Below are 17,502 nucleotides of genomic sequence, written 5' to 3'. Positions count from 1 at the left end.
CCTTGATCGGGATGCCTTATGCACAGTCACTCATGCCCTCGTTACCTCTCGCTTGGATTACTGTAATGCTCTCTACATGGGGCTCCCTTGAGGTGCACTCGGAGGCTTCAGTTAGTCAGAATGCAGCTGCGCTGGTGATAGAGGAGCTCCGCGTAGCTCCCATGTAACACCGCTCCTGCGCAGACTGCACTGGCTGCCTGTGGCCTTCGAGTGCACTTTAAGGTGTTGGTTACGACCTTTAAAGCGCTCCATGGCTTAGGACCTGGGTACTTACGGGACCGCCTGCTGTTACCACATGCCTCCCACCGACCCGTACGCTCCCATAGAGAGGGACTTCTCAGGGTGCCGTCCGCCAAACAATGTCGGCTGGCGGCCCCAGGAAGGGCCTTCTGTGGGGCTCCCACTCTGGAACGAGCTTCCCCCTGGTTTACGTCAAATACCTGACCTTCGGACATTCCGTCGCGAACTGAAGACCCATCTTTTTATTCGCGCGGGGCTGGCTTAATTGGATTTTAAAAGGGAATTTTACCAATTTTACATGGGGTTTTAATTGACGATGATTTTTAACATCAGGCTAATTTTGAATAAGTTTTTTAAGGGTATTTAAATTGTGTATATTTGTATTGTTGGTTTTATTTTGCCTGTACACCGCCCTGAGTCCTTCGGGAGAAGGGCGGTATAAAAATCAAATAAAATAAATAAAATAAAATAAATAAATAAATAAAAATAGCCACAGATCATTTTAATAAGGAAAAATGATGGAAATTGACTTATTTTGAGAGAAGAATATTTTGAAAGGGTGCCATATTGGGGAAGATGCCATAACTATATGAATGTAATAGCCTGGAAATGTTTTGAGTTGAAGTGGCACCTGTTAAAATGTTAACTATAAATATTTTGTGTTCAGTGCAAAAAAGACTTGACACCAAGTAAACATAAATATGAATTCATTGCCTTTTGTATTGTCATCACATATGTTTTGACTACCAATTTTGTCTTCCATATAGAAAGTTCCTCCACAGTCTCCTCCTATTAAATGGGTGGAAGGACACAAGGGAGTGTTTAACGTGGAAGTGCAAGGTATATCATCAGTTCATACCCAGGTAAGACATTGAGGGAGGGGGTTTCCATTCATGGAAAAATTAATCTGTTTTTTTTTTTAGAATTCATTCTTTAGTTTCAATTGCTGATCTTTAAAACTTCACATTTCACAAAACTGAGGTTATCAAATTTAGAAAGCCTGAGTAGATTAACCATTGTCTTTCTAGTTAAGCCGCAAAAAAGTTGAGCTAGAAAGAGAATATATCTTGTATAAATATGTAATTTCATGATTCTTTTAGGTTAGAGTATAATCATACTTCATATCAAATTGAGCAATCAGAGCAACCTTCTAGGTAAAAGCTGTTTCATAGCTTTTAATTAAATTCACATATTAAAAAAGTAGAAGCAAATGTTCAGTATGCCTGATACCTAAGTGGCTAAACAGTCAGCAAAGATTTATGCCCCTGTTTGACAGCTGCTTCATAGATTTACAATAATTTATTTCAATGGCTAAATGACCTGGATTAATATTAGTTATGCCAGAGTTATGTCAGAGCTAAAACAATTTTTTCTGATTTTGTTCAACTTGAAGATGATTTTTTTCCTCATGGGCATTTTTTTTCTCCAAAACATTCCTTTCTGTATCTCTCTTAATCTTGCTTAAGAAAAATACTGATATTCACAGAGTTTAATAGTATTCATCGATATGCTGTATATATGTATATATGAAAATAAGTTTGCAAGTTGATTTGGAGAGCCAGAGTTTTTGCAAGAGAAAAAGGAATAATAATATTGGCCTCAAATATTGACATTATTTCACATTTTGAAATAAAGCATCTAAGATTATAATTCTTTTTAAAAAATTACAAAAGTTTAGTGAGACGGATCATAATAGTTTTGGATTTTTAAAATATTGTTAATTAGAAGACATTAACTCGTAGACTAGCTACATCAAGTTTGGGAAGACTTTAAAACTTGGTTTCTGCAAGACCAGGATTGGTTCTGAAGATTTAAACTGTTTTAACTATGCATTTAACTGAAAAAAATAGAAAAAATACATGTTTGCTTTTTCCACTGTGGTAAATATGTGACAGGAGCAATTCAAGCTCTATAATAAGCTTACGCATCAGTCTTACTTTTGGGGGGTTGTGTTTATAGGACAATCACCTGGAGAAATTCTTCATCCTGTGCCATGCACTTGAATGCCAAGTTACTTTCCCCATCCGAGTGTTGAATGAGAAAATCTCAGAAGGCAGTCTGGAACATGAACTGAAACTCAGCATTATTTGCTTGAATTCTTCCCGCCTTGAGCCTCTGGTGCACTTTTTACACTTGGTGTTGGATAAACTGTTCCAGTTGTCTGTCCAGCCCATGCTTATAGCTGGCCAGACAGGTATGAAATATTGCTGTTAATTTCAGAACTCATTGTTATTTGAATAGACTAGACTAGAATAGAATAGAATAGAATAGAATAGAATAGAATAGAATAGAATAGAATAGAATAGAATAGAATAGAATAGAATAGAATAGAATTTTTTATTGGCCAAGTGTGATTGGACACACAAGGAATTTGTCTTGGTGCATATGCTCTCAGTGTACATAAAAGAAAAGAAAAGATACGTTCATCAAGGTACAACATTTACAACACAATTGATGGTCAATATATCAATATAAATCATAAGGATTGCCAGCAACAAAGTTACAGTCATACAGTCATAAGTGGAAAGAGATTGGTGATGGGAACTATGAGAAGATTAATAGTAGTGCAGATTCAGTAAATAGTTTGACAGTGTTGATGGAATTATTTGTTTAGCAGAGTGATGGGCTTCGGGGAAAAACTGTTCTTATGTCTAGTTGTTCTGGTGTGCAGTGCTCTATAGTGTCGTTTTGAGGGTAGGAGTTGAAACAGTTTATGTCCAGGATGCGAGGGGTCTGTAAATATTTTCACGGTCCTCTTCTTGATTCGTGCAGTATACAGGTCTTCAATGGAAGGCAGGTTGGTAGCAATTATTTTTTCTGCAGTTCTAATTAATGTTTAAAAAAATATTAAAGCATATTTTTCTTCAGATCAAGCAAGATTAATATAGAAAAACAAACTATTCATCTGTCACAAAGAAATCAGACATTGAAACTTTATAAAATTTCTTCCTGGATTGATAGACCCTCTCTGCCACACCAGAGAAAATTTTGCTTTGTTTTATGCAGATTTCATGAATAAGCCATTCAAAGTCATTGCTTTGAATACAGATTCAGGCTGAGTAGACTGATCAGTGGCTCTACCCTAAATCTGACTGAATCTGAATTTAATGAATGAGTTATCCATATTGAGTTTTGGCTCTGTTTTCCATTAATTCCATCTTGAGGAATACCCTATTAAGGCATTTTTAATGATATGGATTTTTTTGATATGGATTTTTTTAAACTGCTATTGTATTTAAGGACTATGTGGCTTTGAAATGTATATGTTTTAAGTATTCATTAATTTTAAATATGAATTGGAGTACTTTCTTCTCAAATCATTTTACATTTCCCAGTGCCAAATTGTGATGAAAAAAGTTGAAATTCAGAAATGTTCTTAGAAAGTCTACAAAAATGAGTCATGTTTACATATAAACTCAATCAGAAAAATTATTTTGTTGTTTCCAGCAAACTTTTCCCAGTTTGCCTTTGAGTCGGTGGTAGCAATAGTGAATAGCCTCCACAACAGTAAAGATCTGAGCCAGGACCAACATGGGCGAAATTGCCTCCTAGCGTCATACGTGTATTACGTGTTCCGTCTTCCTGAAGTTCAGAGAGATTTTATCAAACTAGGTATGGTTGCAATCTCTTTGTTATTTATAGTTATAGGTATAAGATTGATACTTATTTACAGGTGGAATATGAATATTTTCTCAGATTAAGCTCCAGTGGATTCCATAAGCCTTGCACCAAATTCTGTAAGATTCATTTCAAGTGAAAATGACCAAGATAGCAAAACTATAGGATATTCAGCACACCTGGCTTAGCCAGCCTTCCCCTATCAAGTGTATTTTACGCTGCCCTTACTCTGATTTGAAAAAAAACTGTGCAAAACATCATCTGGTGAGGTCTGTGGCTTAAAATGACACAGGATATCAGAAAGAGGAGAAAGGAATGTCAGAGAATGGGGATCTCCATCTACAGTGGTGGGATTCAAATAATTTAACAACCGGTTCTCTGCCCTAATGATTTCTTCCAACAACCAGTTCACCAAACTGCTGAGAAAGTTAACAACCGGTTCTCCCAAAGTGGTGCGAACTGGCTGAATCCCACCACTGTCCATCTACCTTTAGCTTTACCCCCAAACATTCTTTGCAACAGTCAAGCTTGCAGTAGATTAGTAATTGAGGATATAGTATGGCATCCTTAATTTTTTTAAAAAAACATTGCCAATTATCCTATAGTGACCAGGCAAATAAACATTATCATGAATATCTTGCATGATATCATTTTTAACCAAGGAATTTAAGTCAAATTGTTGTAGATTATTTAATTTGCCACATGCTCAGCATAGCATTTACTGTTTAGGTAGAGGAAAACATGTCACAAGTACAAACTTGTGAAAGACTATATTCTGTGCCAAGAATTCATCTCCTTTTGGGTGAACTACAATTGACAGTCCCCTTGTAAGTACTGTATCTTGCAGGAAATAGTTCTCACAATGTCAAAAATAAAAGCCTTAAACCAGGGGTGAAATGCTCCCGGTTTGGACAGGATCGCCTGATCCGGTAGCGATGGCAGCAAGTGGTTCCGAGAACCGGTAGCAAAAATCCCTAAACCCCCCCCCCCCGGCCAGTTTTTTTTTTTTTACTTTTAAAAGCATTTTTTCTTTAGCCGAAAAAAATGCTTTTAAAAGTAAAAAAAAGCCTCTGATGATTGTGCAACTCAGCTGGGATCGTCAGAATCATTTTAAAGCATTTTTTCTTTAGCCGAAAAAAATGCTTTTAAAAGTAAAAAAAAGCCTCTGATGATTGTGCAACTCAGCTGGGATCGTCAGAATCATTTTAAAGCATTTTTTCTACAACCTCTTTAGCCAAAGAGGTTGTTTAAAAAATGCTTTTAAAAGACTCCTCTGGCGATCCCAGCTGAGTTGCCTGATCACCAGAACCTTTTAAAAGCATTTCTTTACAACCTCTTTGGCTGAAGAGGTTGTAGAAAAAATGCTTTTAAAAGTAAAAAAAAAAAAGTTGGCCATGTCCACCCAGTCACATTATCCCACCACCACCAAGCCACACCCACAGAACTGGTAGTAACAAATTTTACATTTCACCCCTGCCTTAAACCTGACTAGACTTCTCCAAACAATAATCAGGTGAAAATTGTTTCTTCTGACCATAGAGAGTGGCTTCGAGCAGAGCCATACTGCAGATTGATCCTCTTCACATGCATCAATACGCATTATAAGAGGATGAGGTTTGGAACCTTGGTTGCACCCATCATTTTAGTCCTCTTGGCCCCCTATTGCAGACATGCCTTTCTTCAAGCATGTGTAAGAAATTAAACCTTGATTTCACTGTATTCAGTGCTTGGGTTTGGTTGCAATCAAGAATATAGGATTAGCAGACATTATGCAGTGGTGCTAATCTCTGGCTGTGACCAGAATAAACTTCAGGAAGCACAATTGTTGCTAAATCTTGGCCAGATAAGGCCCCTATTGTCAGTCATTTCTATAATCTTTGCTGACTAAGATGTGGGATTGCATATCTGAACTATGAAAAACAAAGCCCTCTCTGTAATTGATTTAAGTAAGCAATGCAAAAAAATAAACAAAAACATAAAAACTTTTTTATTTTTAATTTTTGAATACAAGTTTTTTCTTTCCATGAAGAAAGAAGAACATTTTCTCATTGAACATGTTTATAACTTTTTAAATCAGAAAAAATTCATAGTGCTTGCATTATAACTTTAACTTAGAGAAATAATTTTTACCTGTTTATGGACCTTATATAAACTGAATCTGGCTGATCTTTTCACTGGAGTGTTGTAATGTTGCTGTTACTTCTGCAAAACTGTTCAAATGATTGTGAGGAGAGGGCCTTGATCTGAAATATAGGATGGTGGATTTGCTCAGGAGCAGAAACGTATTGGGGGGAACATTTCCCTGTACAAAAAAGGGCAAAATTATCGCTTTTGAGATCCAGTGATGTCATAGCATTTTTAAAAAACAAAACAAAAGCATACTGTTTTTTTTCTTGGCAGGTACAAGTGGAAGCACAAATCTTCCTGAATCTCGTTATTACACATATGGCCGTACGGCTGCTGTCTCAGTGGGATCTCGACTCTTGCAGAGTCGGGCAACAAGCTGTAGCAATCCAGATATTGCTGGGATCCAGAATGCTTCTGATGAAGAAGTGAAAAGCATCATGTCCTCAAAGGTAAGAGCGGAGCATACAATTCTAGATTGCTAAAACTACCGTAAGGTTGTTGATATAATAAAACCTCAAATGTTTGGACTTCTATTTGGTGGAGCTTGGATGCAATGGACAAAATCTTACGTTGGACTTTACCCCCGAATAATAGAAAAGCCTATTGTTTGGTGTCTCGGTCTGAATTTTTTTCACAAATGTATGGAATTTATGTAAATTCCATATACATTTTATATCAAATATGTACATTCATATATTTATGTAAGTTAAATACTATACTTGTATACAGTGTCATAGTGCTTTATAGCAGTTTACAATGGCAGCATATTGTCCCCAGCACTCTGGGTTCCAATTTTACCGTCCTTGGAAGATTGAATGCTGACTCAACCTTGAACTGGTCAGAAGAAGAAAAGATTAAATCTAAAGATTAGTGATTTTACAAAATAACAAGAAAGAAAAGAGTACAATTAGTCTCACCCTGCATAATGCTATGGAAGTTTATGTGGTTTTCATGTAATTTTGCCCCCAATATTTTTATGCCATTATTTGGGATAAAAGTTAATAAACAACCAGCACAAAGGGTTGTATTATTAAATCCGAACATTAGCTTTCAACTACTGCACTGTTAAAATTATTTTAACCCAATGAGTTATCTGGGGTTCAAATTACATATAATGCAATATACTTGCCCTTTAAGTGCGTTGAAAAATAACTGCTCTGGATATTGATCATGGTTCTGATTCTCATTTAACTTTTCTTAATTTAAAAAGAGCTTTTCTCTATCCTTGTGCTAGAAAAGAAATTTTTATTTTTCTTCCATTTTTATTGCAATGCAATGTGTTTGAATAGGTATAATACAATGTATATGTGTATATGTATATAGTACTAAATTGAAACACATGGGGTCAGTCATGTGTTTAATTTAATGGAAAAAAATGTAAACATATTCATTGCATACTTCATGCACAGCCTTCCTTCCTTCCTTCCTTCTTTCCTTCGCTGTTCTAGTAATTCTTTTTCTGTATGGCTTCTTGGTCATTTTCTCCAGGTTGCAGAGCGGAACTACAGCCGTATGTCTTTCTATAGTGAATCCAACAGTGATATGTCAAGTCCCCGCACAAACGCTCGCCTACCCAAACAAAAGGTAGACTGCCACATAATGCCAAACTGCTCGTTGATAGACACTATTACAAACATGCCACTTTTCAATTCTCATTCTGAAATGCCTAAGCTCCAAATTTGTTTTAAACTTCTCGGAAAAAAACAATGGGCCTATAAGTAATAACACCTGTGATGTAAAATATTTGTCAGCTCTAGGACTAGATACCTTTGCCTAGGTTTCTTCAAGGACCCTTTTGTGTTAGGTTAAAATATGAAACTGAAAAATAAACTAAATAAAAAATAAATACGAACAGGATAATTTACTGCAGGTAGTCCTCAACAATAAGGGCCTCTGGTGGCTCAGACTGCTAAGACAGTCTGTTATTAGCACAGTTGCTTGCAATTACTGCAGGTTCAAGTCCCACCAGGCCCAAGGTTGACTCAGCCTTCCATCCTTTATAAGGTAGGTAAAATGAGGACCCAGATTGTTGGGGGCAATAAGTTGACTTTGTATATAATATACAAATGGATGAAGACTATTGCTTAACATAGTGTAAGCCGCCCTGAGTCTTCGGAGAAGGGCGGGATATAAATGCAAATAAAAACAACAACAAAAAAAACATACAATCATAATTGAGCCCAAAATTTCTGTTGTTAAGTGGGACATTCGTTAAGTCAATTTTGCCCCATTTCTTGCCATAGTTGTTAAGTGAATCACTGCAGTTGATCACTTATTAACGTGGGTGTTAAGTGAATCTGGTTTCCCCACTGACTTTGCTTGTTGGAAGGTCGCAAAAGATGATCACAATGACTCTGGGATACGGCAACCATTATAAATAGGAACCAGTTGCTAAGCATCAGAATTTTGATCACATCATGGAGTTGCTGCAAAGGTTGTAACTGTGAAAAATGGTCATAGGTCACTTTCAGTGCCACTGTAACTTTGAACTTTGTAAATGAACTGTTGTAAGTCGAGGACTACCTGTATTTTAGTTACTGTTCTCTAGAGATCACAATAAATTACCTTTCTCTACTGCAGCAAAAAAAGGAAAAGCACACGAGAAGGGGGATTCTCTTTATGGGATAAATGTTTAATGTATTCTGGGATTTAGGAATAACAGAAAGCCAAACGGCAAGAAAAATCCCAGTTCAGTCATCCTAAATCATCAATGCATTCGTCCAATTTAAGTTGAATCTGAATAATCTTTAAATAACTGCAAGGTGTCTAATTTCATTCTTACTAAAGCTAAATGCTTCCACGCTGCTTTATGTGATAGTCTCCTTTTGCACATACGGTAGCGGCCAAAATTGTGGAAACCTTTTGGGAAAAGTGTATTTTTCAGATTTGATGGCTAATAACACCACTTTATTGATCTTGGTCTCATCACTCCAAATAACTCCAACTGTCCCATTGTTCCTTTGTCCAGGTAACATGGATTTTAGCCCAGTTTAGTCTTTTCAACCTTTGTTTGAGAGATAAAAGTGACTTTTTTTGTGGAATTCTAGATTTTAGGACAAATTCCTGCAGTCTGCGCCGAACAGTCCTTGCACTCAATTTCCCATTGCATTGCACCATTTCATCTTGTATATACCCAGATGATTTTCTTCTGTCATGTAGGCATAGTCTCTTAATTCTTCTATCATCACTTGCTGTTGTGCACCTTTTCCTGCTTATACCAGTGTGGTTTTGTAGTGACTGAGTCTCCTTATAACCTCTTCAAAAACTTAGAAATGCCGCCTTTGGTTAAGTTTCCAAGTTTCCACCAATTTTTCTTCTAATTTCTTTGTAACTGTAGCCTTGTTCACTTAATAATACTATTTTACATCGCTTTCTGGGCAACAAGTCAACTCTTTGCACCATTACTTTAATTTTATTACGTTTTCCAAGTTCACTAAATGAAAGAACACAAAAAACCCCAACGATCACGTAACACACTGACAAATGTTCTCCTCTCAGCTTCAATACATGACATCAATAACTGAATCCTACTGTGATCTGATTGGCTCATTGCCAAAACAAGATGACATCTGATTGGCTCTCCAAGCACTTATGCTCACTGGCTACAATCAGATTGATTTATTTATTTATTTATTTATTTATTTATTTATTTATTTATTTATTTATTTATTCAAATTTTTATACCGCCCTATCTCCCGAAGGACTCAGGGCGGTGTACAGCCATATAAAAACATAAGAATAATACAAATAAAAACAACAATTAAAAACTTATTAATTAGGCCGAAATTAAAATATCACTAAAATAGTATAAAACCCCATTAAAACTAAATTTAAAACTAAAAACCCTAGGCTAGCCCTGCGCAAATAAATAGATGTGTCTTAAGCTCGCAGCGGAAGGTTCGGAGATCGGGAAGTTGGCGCAGCCCTGGGGGAAGCTCGTTCCAGAGGGTGGGAGCCCCCACAGAGAAAGCCCTTCCTCTGGGTGTCGCCAGTTGGCACTGCCTGGCGGACAGCACCCTAAGGAGTCCCTCTCTGTGAGAGCGTACGGGTCGGTGGGAGGCAATCAGTGGCAGTAGGCGGTCCCGTAAGTAACCCGTAAGTAAGTAAGATGAAGGAAAGCTACCTGATATCAACCTAAACAAGTTGTGCTTCCTTTTTCTGATTATTTGGCTATAACTTTTCATAGAATACAGATAATTGAACAATCTTTGTTGCGTTACATTCTTGATTAAATTATCTTTCCATTGATATATAATGTTATGGTACTACTCAAAAAGAAAGTGGTGTTATTAGCCATCAAACCTCAAAAATACATTTTTCCCAAAAGGTTTCCACAATTTTGGCCACTACTGTATTATTTTAGACTTAATCTTCATTAACTTAAAATGAATTAAAATATAACTTCATGCTACAGAAGATTTAGACCTTCATTCTGGACCACCTATGTGTTGGTCATATATGCAATTATCACTAATTCTTACTAATTTTTCTTGGAAAAAATTACTACTGATACTATCGTAAGGTTTATTAGGCTCCACTAATTCATTTTTTTCAAGAGTTGCCCTATGGTTCCAGTTCTGCCATTGCAAAATGTATGACAGTATGTCAATCTTTTTTTTTTAACCACCTCTTTAGCTATTATTTTTGGTCAGTTTTCTAGGGGATTTCTTTTGCCGCCAACAGCTTATTGTGTGCTTTCTTAATGTTTAGCTTCCTGTGTGTGTTCAGGGACTAATACAAAAGGATTCCCTTTTGGATCGCCTCCTTTCAGAGTTCTGCTTTGAAATCTAATCTTGAAAGGCAATTGATAATCACATTTGGGTTTTAATATACTATGTAGCATTTTCATGAAGAGATCGCACTTCAGATGGTGGTCAGCACAGGCATGGTGAGAGAATCAGTCTTCAAGTATTCTTGGTTCTTCTTTGAATTGCTGGTAAGATTTTGTATGGCCCTTTTATTTTCAGTAAAGGAAATTACAGTATATGATTTGATGTTCAACTCTAATAAAATAGAACAAATATTTCATCATTTAGTTCCTTTCTGTCACTAGATAATGAGGAAACATGACTCCTGAGCAAACAATAAATGTCTACAGCATGTTCAGGAGAGAAGTTATGAAATGGGAATAGCTTTCAAGGAAGTAATAGTATTCTTCTAGTCAATTAAAATAAAATTTTAATTCTAGATTATTAATCTAATTGATATCTCCATTGAATACTCAAAAAAATAAACTGGCCAAAAGGAACTGTTTGTTTATTAAGTGAAAAATTATCCCTAAAACATATACATACATACATACATAATACATACATACATACATAATACATACATACATAATACATACACATATATATGTTTAAAAAATTAAACTGTTTAGAGTTACCCAGTGTAACATTAAACACATTAATTATTTGTGACTGTGCAAAACACTGGAAGCATTTTATTGGTATTCTAATTTTGTAATCATGAGCAACAGAGTAGACAACCCCTAATGTTGGGTCACTGAGGCTCCCAGTGGTTAAAATTGCATTTTTTAAAATCATGTATAAGTAAAAGCAGGAAATGTATATACTAATTGTAATAATTGAGCAATATACCTAATATAGATTATATTTTACATCTAAGAATTTTAGAATGGAATCCCACATTTAAGTTTAATGGGTGCATTGCAAGTTCTCATTTTAGCTGCAGAATTTTTGGAACAGAATTTAGAAATGTTAACTTATCACTCCATGAAATATAGAGAAAGGATTCTTCACAATGTGTGAATTCTTTCAGTTCTGCTATTTGCCGTTGTTTACAAACTCACATTTGATAAGCGATTCCGATGTTTTTTTGAGGTAAAAAGCATGGCTCAGTATGTTGACAATGTACAGAAGCAGGATGTTCCCCGCAGAGCTCGGTTTTCCAACCGCTTCAAAGATGACATTACCACAATTGTCAGTGTTGTTACTTCAGAGGTTGCTGCACTCTCAATCAAGACCCAGAAGGTAATTTTACAATCTAGAATAAACAGAACCTTAAAAAAAAAACCTCACAATTGTATACTTTTATTCCAAGGAGATTGTTCCTATACCTCAATATCAATTCAAAATCAACCATTATTTATGTTAGAATTCTAGATCATTGCCTTTTTTTCTGATTACCAGAGAGGGGCATTTGAATAACATCATTTTCAGGGAGTTCATATTTTAGGGAAACTGCGAACCATCGTGGACAGGGTTATCATGCATTTAGGGCTGCATTTTGTGTATGGTACGGTCAGAATTTTCAATTAGTTTCATAGCATGCTGATGATACCCAGCTATATATCTCCACCCTTGCTGAACTAATCAGTGCTGCCAATGTCCTATCCTAATGTCTAGAGATTTTAGGGGTTTCAATGGGGAACAATAGATTTTGGCTCCCCCTTGGCAAGACTGAGAGTTTTGAGTCACCTGGAACTAGGGATTTACTATCTTTGATTCTGGATGGAGTTGCACTTCTTCAGATAGACCTGGTACACAATATGAGGATACTTCTGGACTGGAGTCATAACTTTTGTTTAAAGAGCAGGTGGCAATTGTGATTAAGAGGGCCTTTGTAAATTATTTTTTTACGTTATAGTATAGCCAGAGTATAAATCATTAGGCTGTACAATATCAATAAGCTTTGGTAATAACACTACAAAATTGTCTGATTAATGGAATGACCATATTATTTTCTGAATAGGTGGAATACCAAGTGCTACCATACCATTAATATCTTTAAACTATTTACTGAAAGAAGCTAAGTTTTCAAGAACCAGATTAAAAGTTAAAGGAAACAGAGGGCATCCTTCTCAGCTTAATACTGATGTTTCAAACTCACACACATACACACACTATTGTTAGGTGAGAATAGCAATTTACTCAAGGGTGAGTAGATAAACAGCAGACAAGGAAAGGAATGTAAATGTAAACAGTCTCTTGGAAAGAAAACTTGAAAGAATTGTTTCAGTTTTAAAAGGAAGGCACAGAAGAGAAATTAAAATCCAGTCCAAGGTTCAGAAAGCCAAGCCAGGTTTGTCAGTCAGTTTAAAGGTGAGAATTTCAGGATGTTTTACATGAGCAGAATACACACAAGCAATAAACCAGAGCAGATCAGACAATTCTTTCCAACAGAGAAGCATGAGTCAGGACTCAGGACTATTTCTTAAATCAGGCTGCATCCAGCTATCTATAATTAAGATAGTTACTTGGCAAGGAGCCTGACTAAGCGTATTTGCTCTGCTCTCTGCTCTACTTATAAGACTGAGGGCTTGGGGTGCATATCTCATCATATAACCACTCACTGTTCTGATGATACCTATGTTTGATCAGTCTCAGTGATCCCTAGCCTGGTGTCTCCTGAGGCTGACATTTCACTGGTTCATCTGGAGCAGCTTCTTTAGATTCAGACTCTGAGTCCTGGGCCATGATGGTACTCTAAAATAGCTTGACAGGTTAAAAAATATATTTGTAATGACTCTAATTATAGGGTGAAAATACCAAATTGTAATCCAAAAGACAAAGCAATAGCAATAGCACTTAGACTTATATACTGCTCCATAGTGCTTTACAGCACACACTGAGCAGTTTACAATATTGGCCCCAACAATCTGGATCCTCATTTTACTGATCTCAGAAGGATGGAACCTTGAACCCTGTCAAGATCGAACTCCAGGCTGTGGGCAGAGTTAGCCTGCAAGACTGCATTCTAACCACTGCACCACCAGATTTCCAAAGATGATAGAAACTCGTTTCTTCTTACATATTTCATAAATTTAATCTGAATAATATCAACATCCAATCAGATTAAAATATTTTATCCAATTTATCTGTTGCAATGTCCAAAATGTCAGCTGACAAATGGATGTTATCAGATGTCTGGTTTATGTTTTATAAAACTATTTGTTACAATTAGTTTACCAAACAAGCCTGAAATCTACAGATTTTTCCCTAATCATTAGTATAATTTTTGACATCTACATTCTTTTATTAGACTAAGTCAGGCTTTATATTGCCAAATTGTCAAATATTCATGCTGTGTGTGCATGTAGGAATCTTAGAATGAATCTAGAATGAATTGCACATGATGAGCCAATTGCATTTACCTAACTAACTTTAGTCCAAGTAAGTCAGAATACTGGTTTCTGGCCCACTAACTGCATGTAACATACATCTGTATTCTTCTGGGTATTGATGAACCTGTTTGTGTGGTCCATCATATTATGAAACATCTAAACACAGTGGGCAAAAGTTTAACTGTGATGGTTTTCCTCACCTGTCATTTTAATTCATGTATAGTTATATTAATCTATAATTATTGTGCAGATTTTACCTCAGAGTATATAACACATTTGTTTTTGGGCAATAATCTTTCTTTTTTTAAGGAAAGTGAACAGGCAGAAAAGATCAACATTAGCTTGGCATTTTTCCTATATGATCTTCTTTCTTTAATGGATCGTGGATTTGTGTTTAACCTCATCAAATACTACTGCAATCAGGTAGGCCTCGTTATAAAAATCCCTCAAATAAAGGCAATACAATAGTACATCCCAATATATAACTTTCAAGTGTGCAAAGATTGCAATTTGATTTTAGATTACTGTCTTAAGTGTAAAACAGAGAGAGATCCATTGCCCATAAGAAAAATTCAAATATCCTATTACAGAAATATCTTAGTAGCTGGCTGAAAATCAGATGATAGTGTTTGATATTTTACATTCCTAAAAACTCTTCATCGGACAGGATGGTAACTAAAGAAAAAAAAAAGGAAGCTTTTAAAGTAAGGCTTAAAAAAATAGGCTTTTCCCAGTTATTATGCCATGATTCTCTTAAACATAGTAGCAAGTGTAAGGCGAGATGGATTGAAATATCCTGTAGATGCAGTAGCTGGTTTCTTTTTGTCTACAACTCTTGGGAAAACTCCTGATTACAATTCCACCCTAATAGGATCCAAATTGTACATTTGGAGAATAGTCTAATACTCCTTCTACGACCAGCAGCATGGAGGCAGGGCTAGTATAGATTTTTCTTTCTCAGGCCTACTCCTACCCAGTTGTAGGGTTTGGGGTTGTTGTTTTTTTTTTCTGATGGAAAGTGTTTAAGAACTCACAAGTTAGCAGTCTATTTTGTGACTTTGAAGTGGCCTCAGTTTGGAATTCATAAGCATGAAATCTTCAATTCCCCAATTTTCTGTCACTTCCATTAACTCTCACTCATTCATGCTAATATTGATGGGGATTGAAGGTTGTCAAAATGTGAGGGGAGTGAGACGTCCCATCTCCATAACAGGTTATTGATTAAATCATTCAAATCAGCTTGGTAATTAATTGGTGAATATCTCATTCAAAAAGATTCCTACATTAGCCTTCTTACAACTGACTTGCCAAACAATTAACTCAAATGTCTAGTCCAGGGGTCCCCAAACTTGGCAACTTTAAGACTTGTGGACTTCAACTTGTGGAGTTGAAGTCCACAAGTTTTAAAGTTGCCAAGATTGGGGACCCCTGGTCTAGGCTATAACCTATATGTCAGAAGAACATGTATATGATCGTCTAGATGCTCCCACAGATCAACATATGTGCAATCATATCATCTTCCTGAATAAGTGAACTAGTTTTGAGTTGGGCAGAACAATTCCAACACCAACGTTTATCAATTTTAGACATATAAAGACCCTCCTAACTTTTTCAGATACTTCCTTTGCAGGCTACAGAGGTTTCTAACCAGTACTGTGGAATTTTGCTTTTCTTCTAGGACTTCTTTGGAATTAAAAGATCAGTTTTGCATTGATAGATATTACTAATGTAATTCAGTTGTACTAAGATATTGCTGTAGTAACAATTGCCGTGTATTTAAAACAATATTTTTAAATTGCACAGATGAAGAAAGTATATTACAGAATTACTTTCTAGTGAGAATTATGACTTTAACAGAAAATAATCAATTTTATTAAATGTTGCCACTAGGAGAGAAGGTCTAATAGATGTAAATTTAATGCAAGTATTAAATGGAACAGTTGAAAATGTTTATTGTTTCTTTATTATTTTTATTGAGCTATTTCAAGAGCAAAGTATTTCTCTCTTTATAGAAGTATTCATCATGCTTTTATTTGCAATTATTCCTTTCTAGTTGTCAAATAAAATGAGCAATATCCCAGTGTTGTTGTCCATGAGGCTGGAGTTCCTACAAATTCTCTGCAGTCATGAACATTACCTCAATTTGAATCTCTTCTTTCTGGCCTCAGGATGTACTCCAACATCTCCCTCTCCTTCTATATCATCCCAGGTACTTCCTCTATTTTTTTTAAAATACAATATAATAATATTGGGAGTACTTTCTTTAGCAGATGCAGAATATATCCATGATTGGGTCTTTATATTTCTTCACATTGATTATACATTAATATTTTATGTCATAATGAATCTATCATCCTTTCCCCATAGATCTGTATAGATGGAAAAGAACGAGTATGTTTGTTGACATCACCTTTTAATTTTGTCATATTATGTATGTATGTATGTATGTATGTATGTATGTATGTATGAATGAATGAATGAATGAATGAATGAATGAATGAATGAATGAATGAATGAATGTAATTGCATATACTTAGGCCAGATAATCCATTAAACGTAGCATGCAGGAATAAATCCACAAACCAGAATTCCTTTCTCCTCATTCAATATACATAGAGAAAGGGCATTTAGGGATATTTGTAAGCACTGGTGTGTTCTCGGAAGGTATCTACTAGGAGGAATTGGAGAATTAGATTCCTTAAAAGCAGAATATAGTCTGTCTGAGAAGATATATTCAGGTCAGCCTTCTGCCATATAAGAACGGAAAAGGAATCCGATCAGATCAGTTCTGTCTGTTAAATTAAAAAAGATCTTTTATATATTCAGCTGAAGGCGTTTGTGCACAAGCATATTCACACCCTTATACATTCAGGAATAACCCACAAAGTGGCTAAAGTCAACAGAAGCTTCTGCTTCTTTGGCATGATTTCATATTATCAGTTGAACCTTTGCCAACTAAGAGCACATCAACGACTACTTCAGCTTCAACCTCAACAATACATGGGCAAACAATAGATACAAACTCAAGGTAAACCGCTCCAAACTCTATTGCAAAAAATACGACTTCAGTAACAGAGTGGTCAATGCCTGGAATGCTCTACCTGAGTCCGTTGTTACATCCTTTAACCCCCACAGCTTCAATCTTAAACTGTCTACCGCGGACTTCACCCCATTCCTAAGAGGTCTGTAGAGCGTGCATAAGCGCACCAGCATGCCTACCGTCCCTGTCCTACTGTCCCCATTTATTTGTACTCATTCCTTGTTCATGTCCATGTTTATACCTATACCTATACCTGTTACCTTGTACATGTTCAACAAACTAAATAATATAAAAATAAAATAAACATCTGTATATGATTATCAGCTTCTGCCTTACCTGTGTACATACAGGTTTAAATTCATTCCATTAAATTTCTGAATTTTTCTTTGCT

General features: G+C 35.9%; 1 protein-coding gene across 2 annotated transcripts in view; it reads left to right on the top strand.

The window, feature by feature from the left end:
• DOCK8 (dedicator of cytokinesis 8) overlaps positions 1-17,502 on the top strand; it is a 95,223-nt gene that overhangs the window by 46,110 nt on the left and 31,611 nt on the right. Inside the window, exons 19-27 of one of the 2 annotated variants that reach the window (XM_058173478.1) lie at positions 1,008-1,103; positions 2,200-2,434; positions 3,688-3,852; positions 6,259-6,434; positions 7,474-7,569; positions 10,826-10,921; positions 11,829-11,978; positions 14,381-14,494; positions 16,125-16,280. In XM_058173478.1, the coding sequence (XP_058029461.1) occupies positions 1,008-1,103; positions 2,200-2,434; positions 3,688-3,852; positions 6,259-6,434; positions 7,474-7,569; positions 10,826-10,921; positions 11,829-11,978; positions 14,381-14,494; positions 16,125-16,280 (1,284 nt within the window). The remainder of the gene's footprint in view (positions 1-1,007; positions 1,104-2,199; positions 2,435-3,687; positions 3,853-6,258; positions 6,435-7,473; positions 7,570-10,825; positions 10,922-11,828; positions 11,979-14,380; positions 14,495-16,124; positions 16,281-17,502) is intronic. The other variant, XM_058173479.1, reaches the window with a different exon arrangement.

This window comes from Ahaetulla prasina, chromosome 2 (genome assembly GCF_028640845.1).
Source record: "Ahaetulla prasina isolate Xishuangbanna chromosome 2, ASM2864084v1, whole genome shotgun sequence".
Taxonomy (NCBI): domain Eukaryota; kingdom Metazoa; phylum Chordata; class Lepidosauria; order Squamata; family Colubridae; genus Ahaetulla; species Ahaetulla prasina.
Note: the sequence above shows the minus strand (reverse complement) of the source record. Positions and strands in the feature narration are given on the sequence as shown.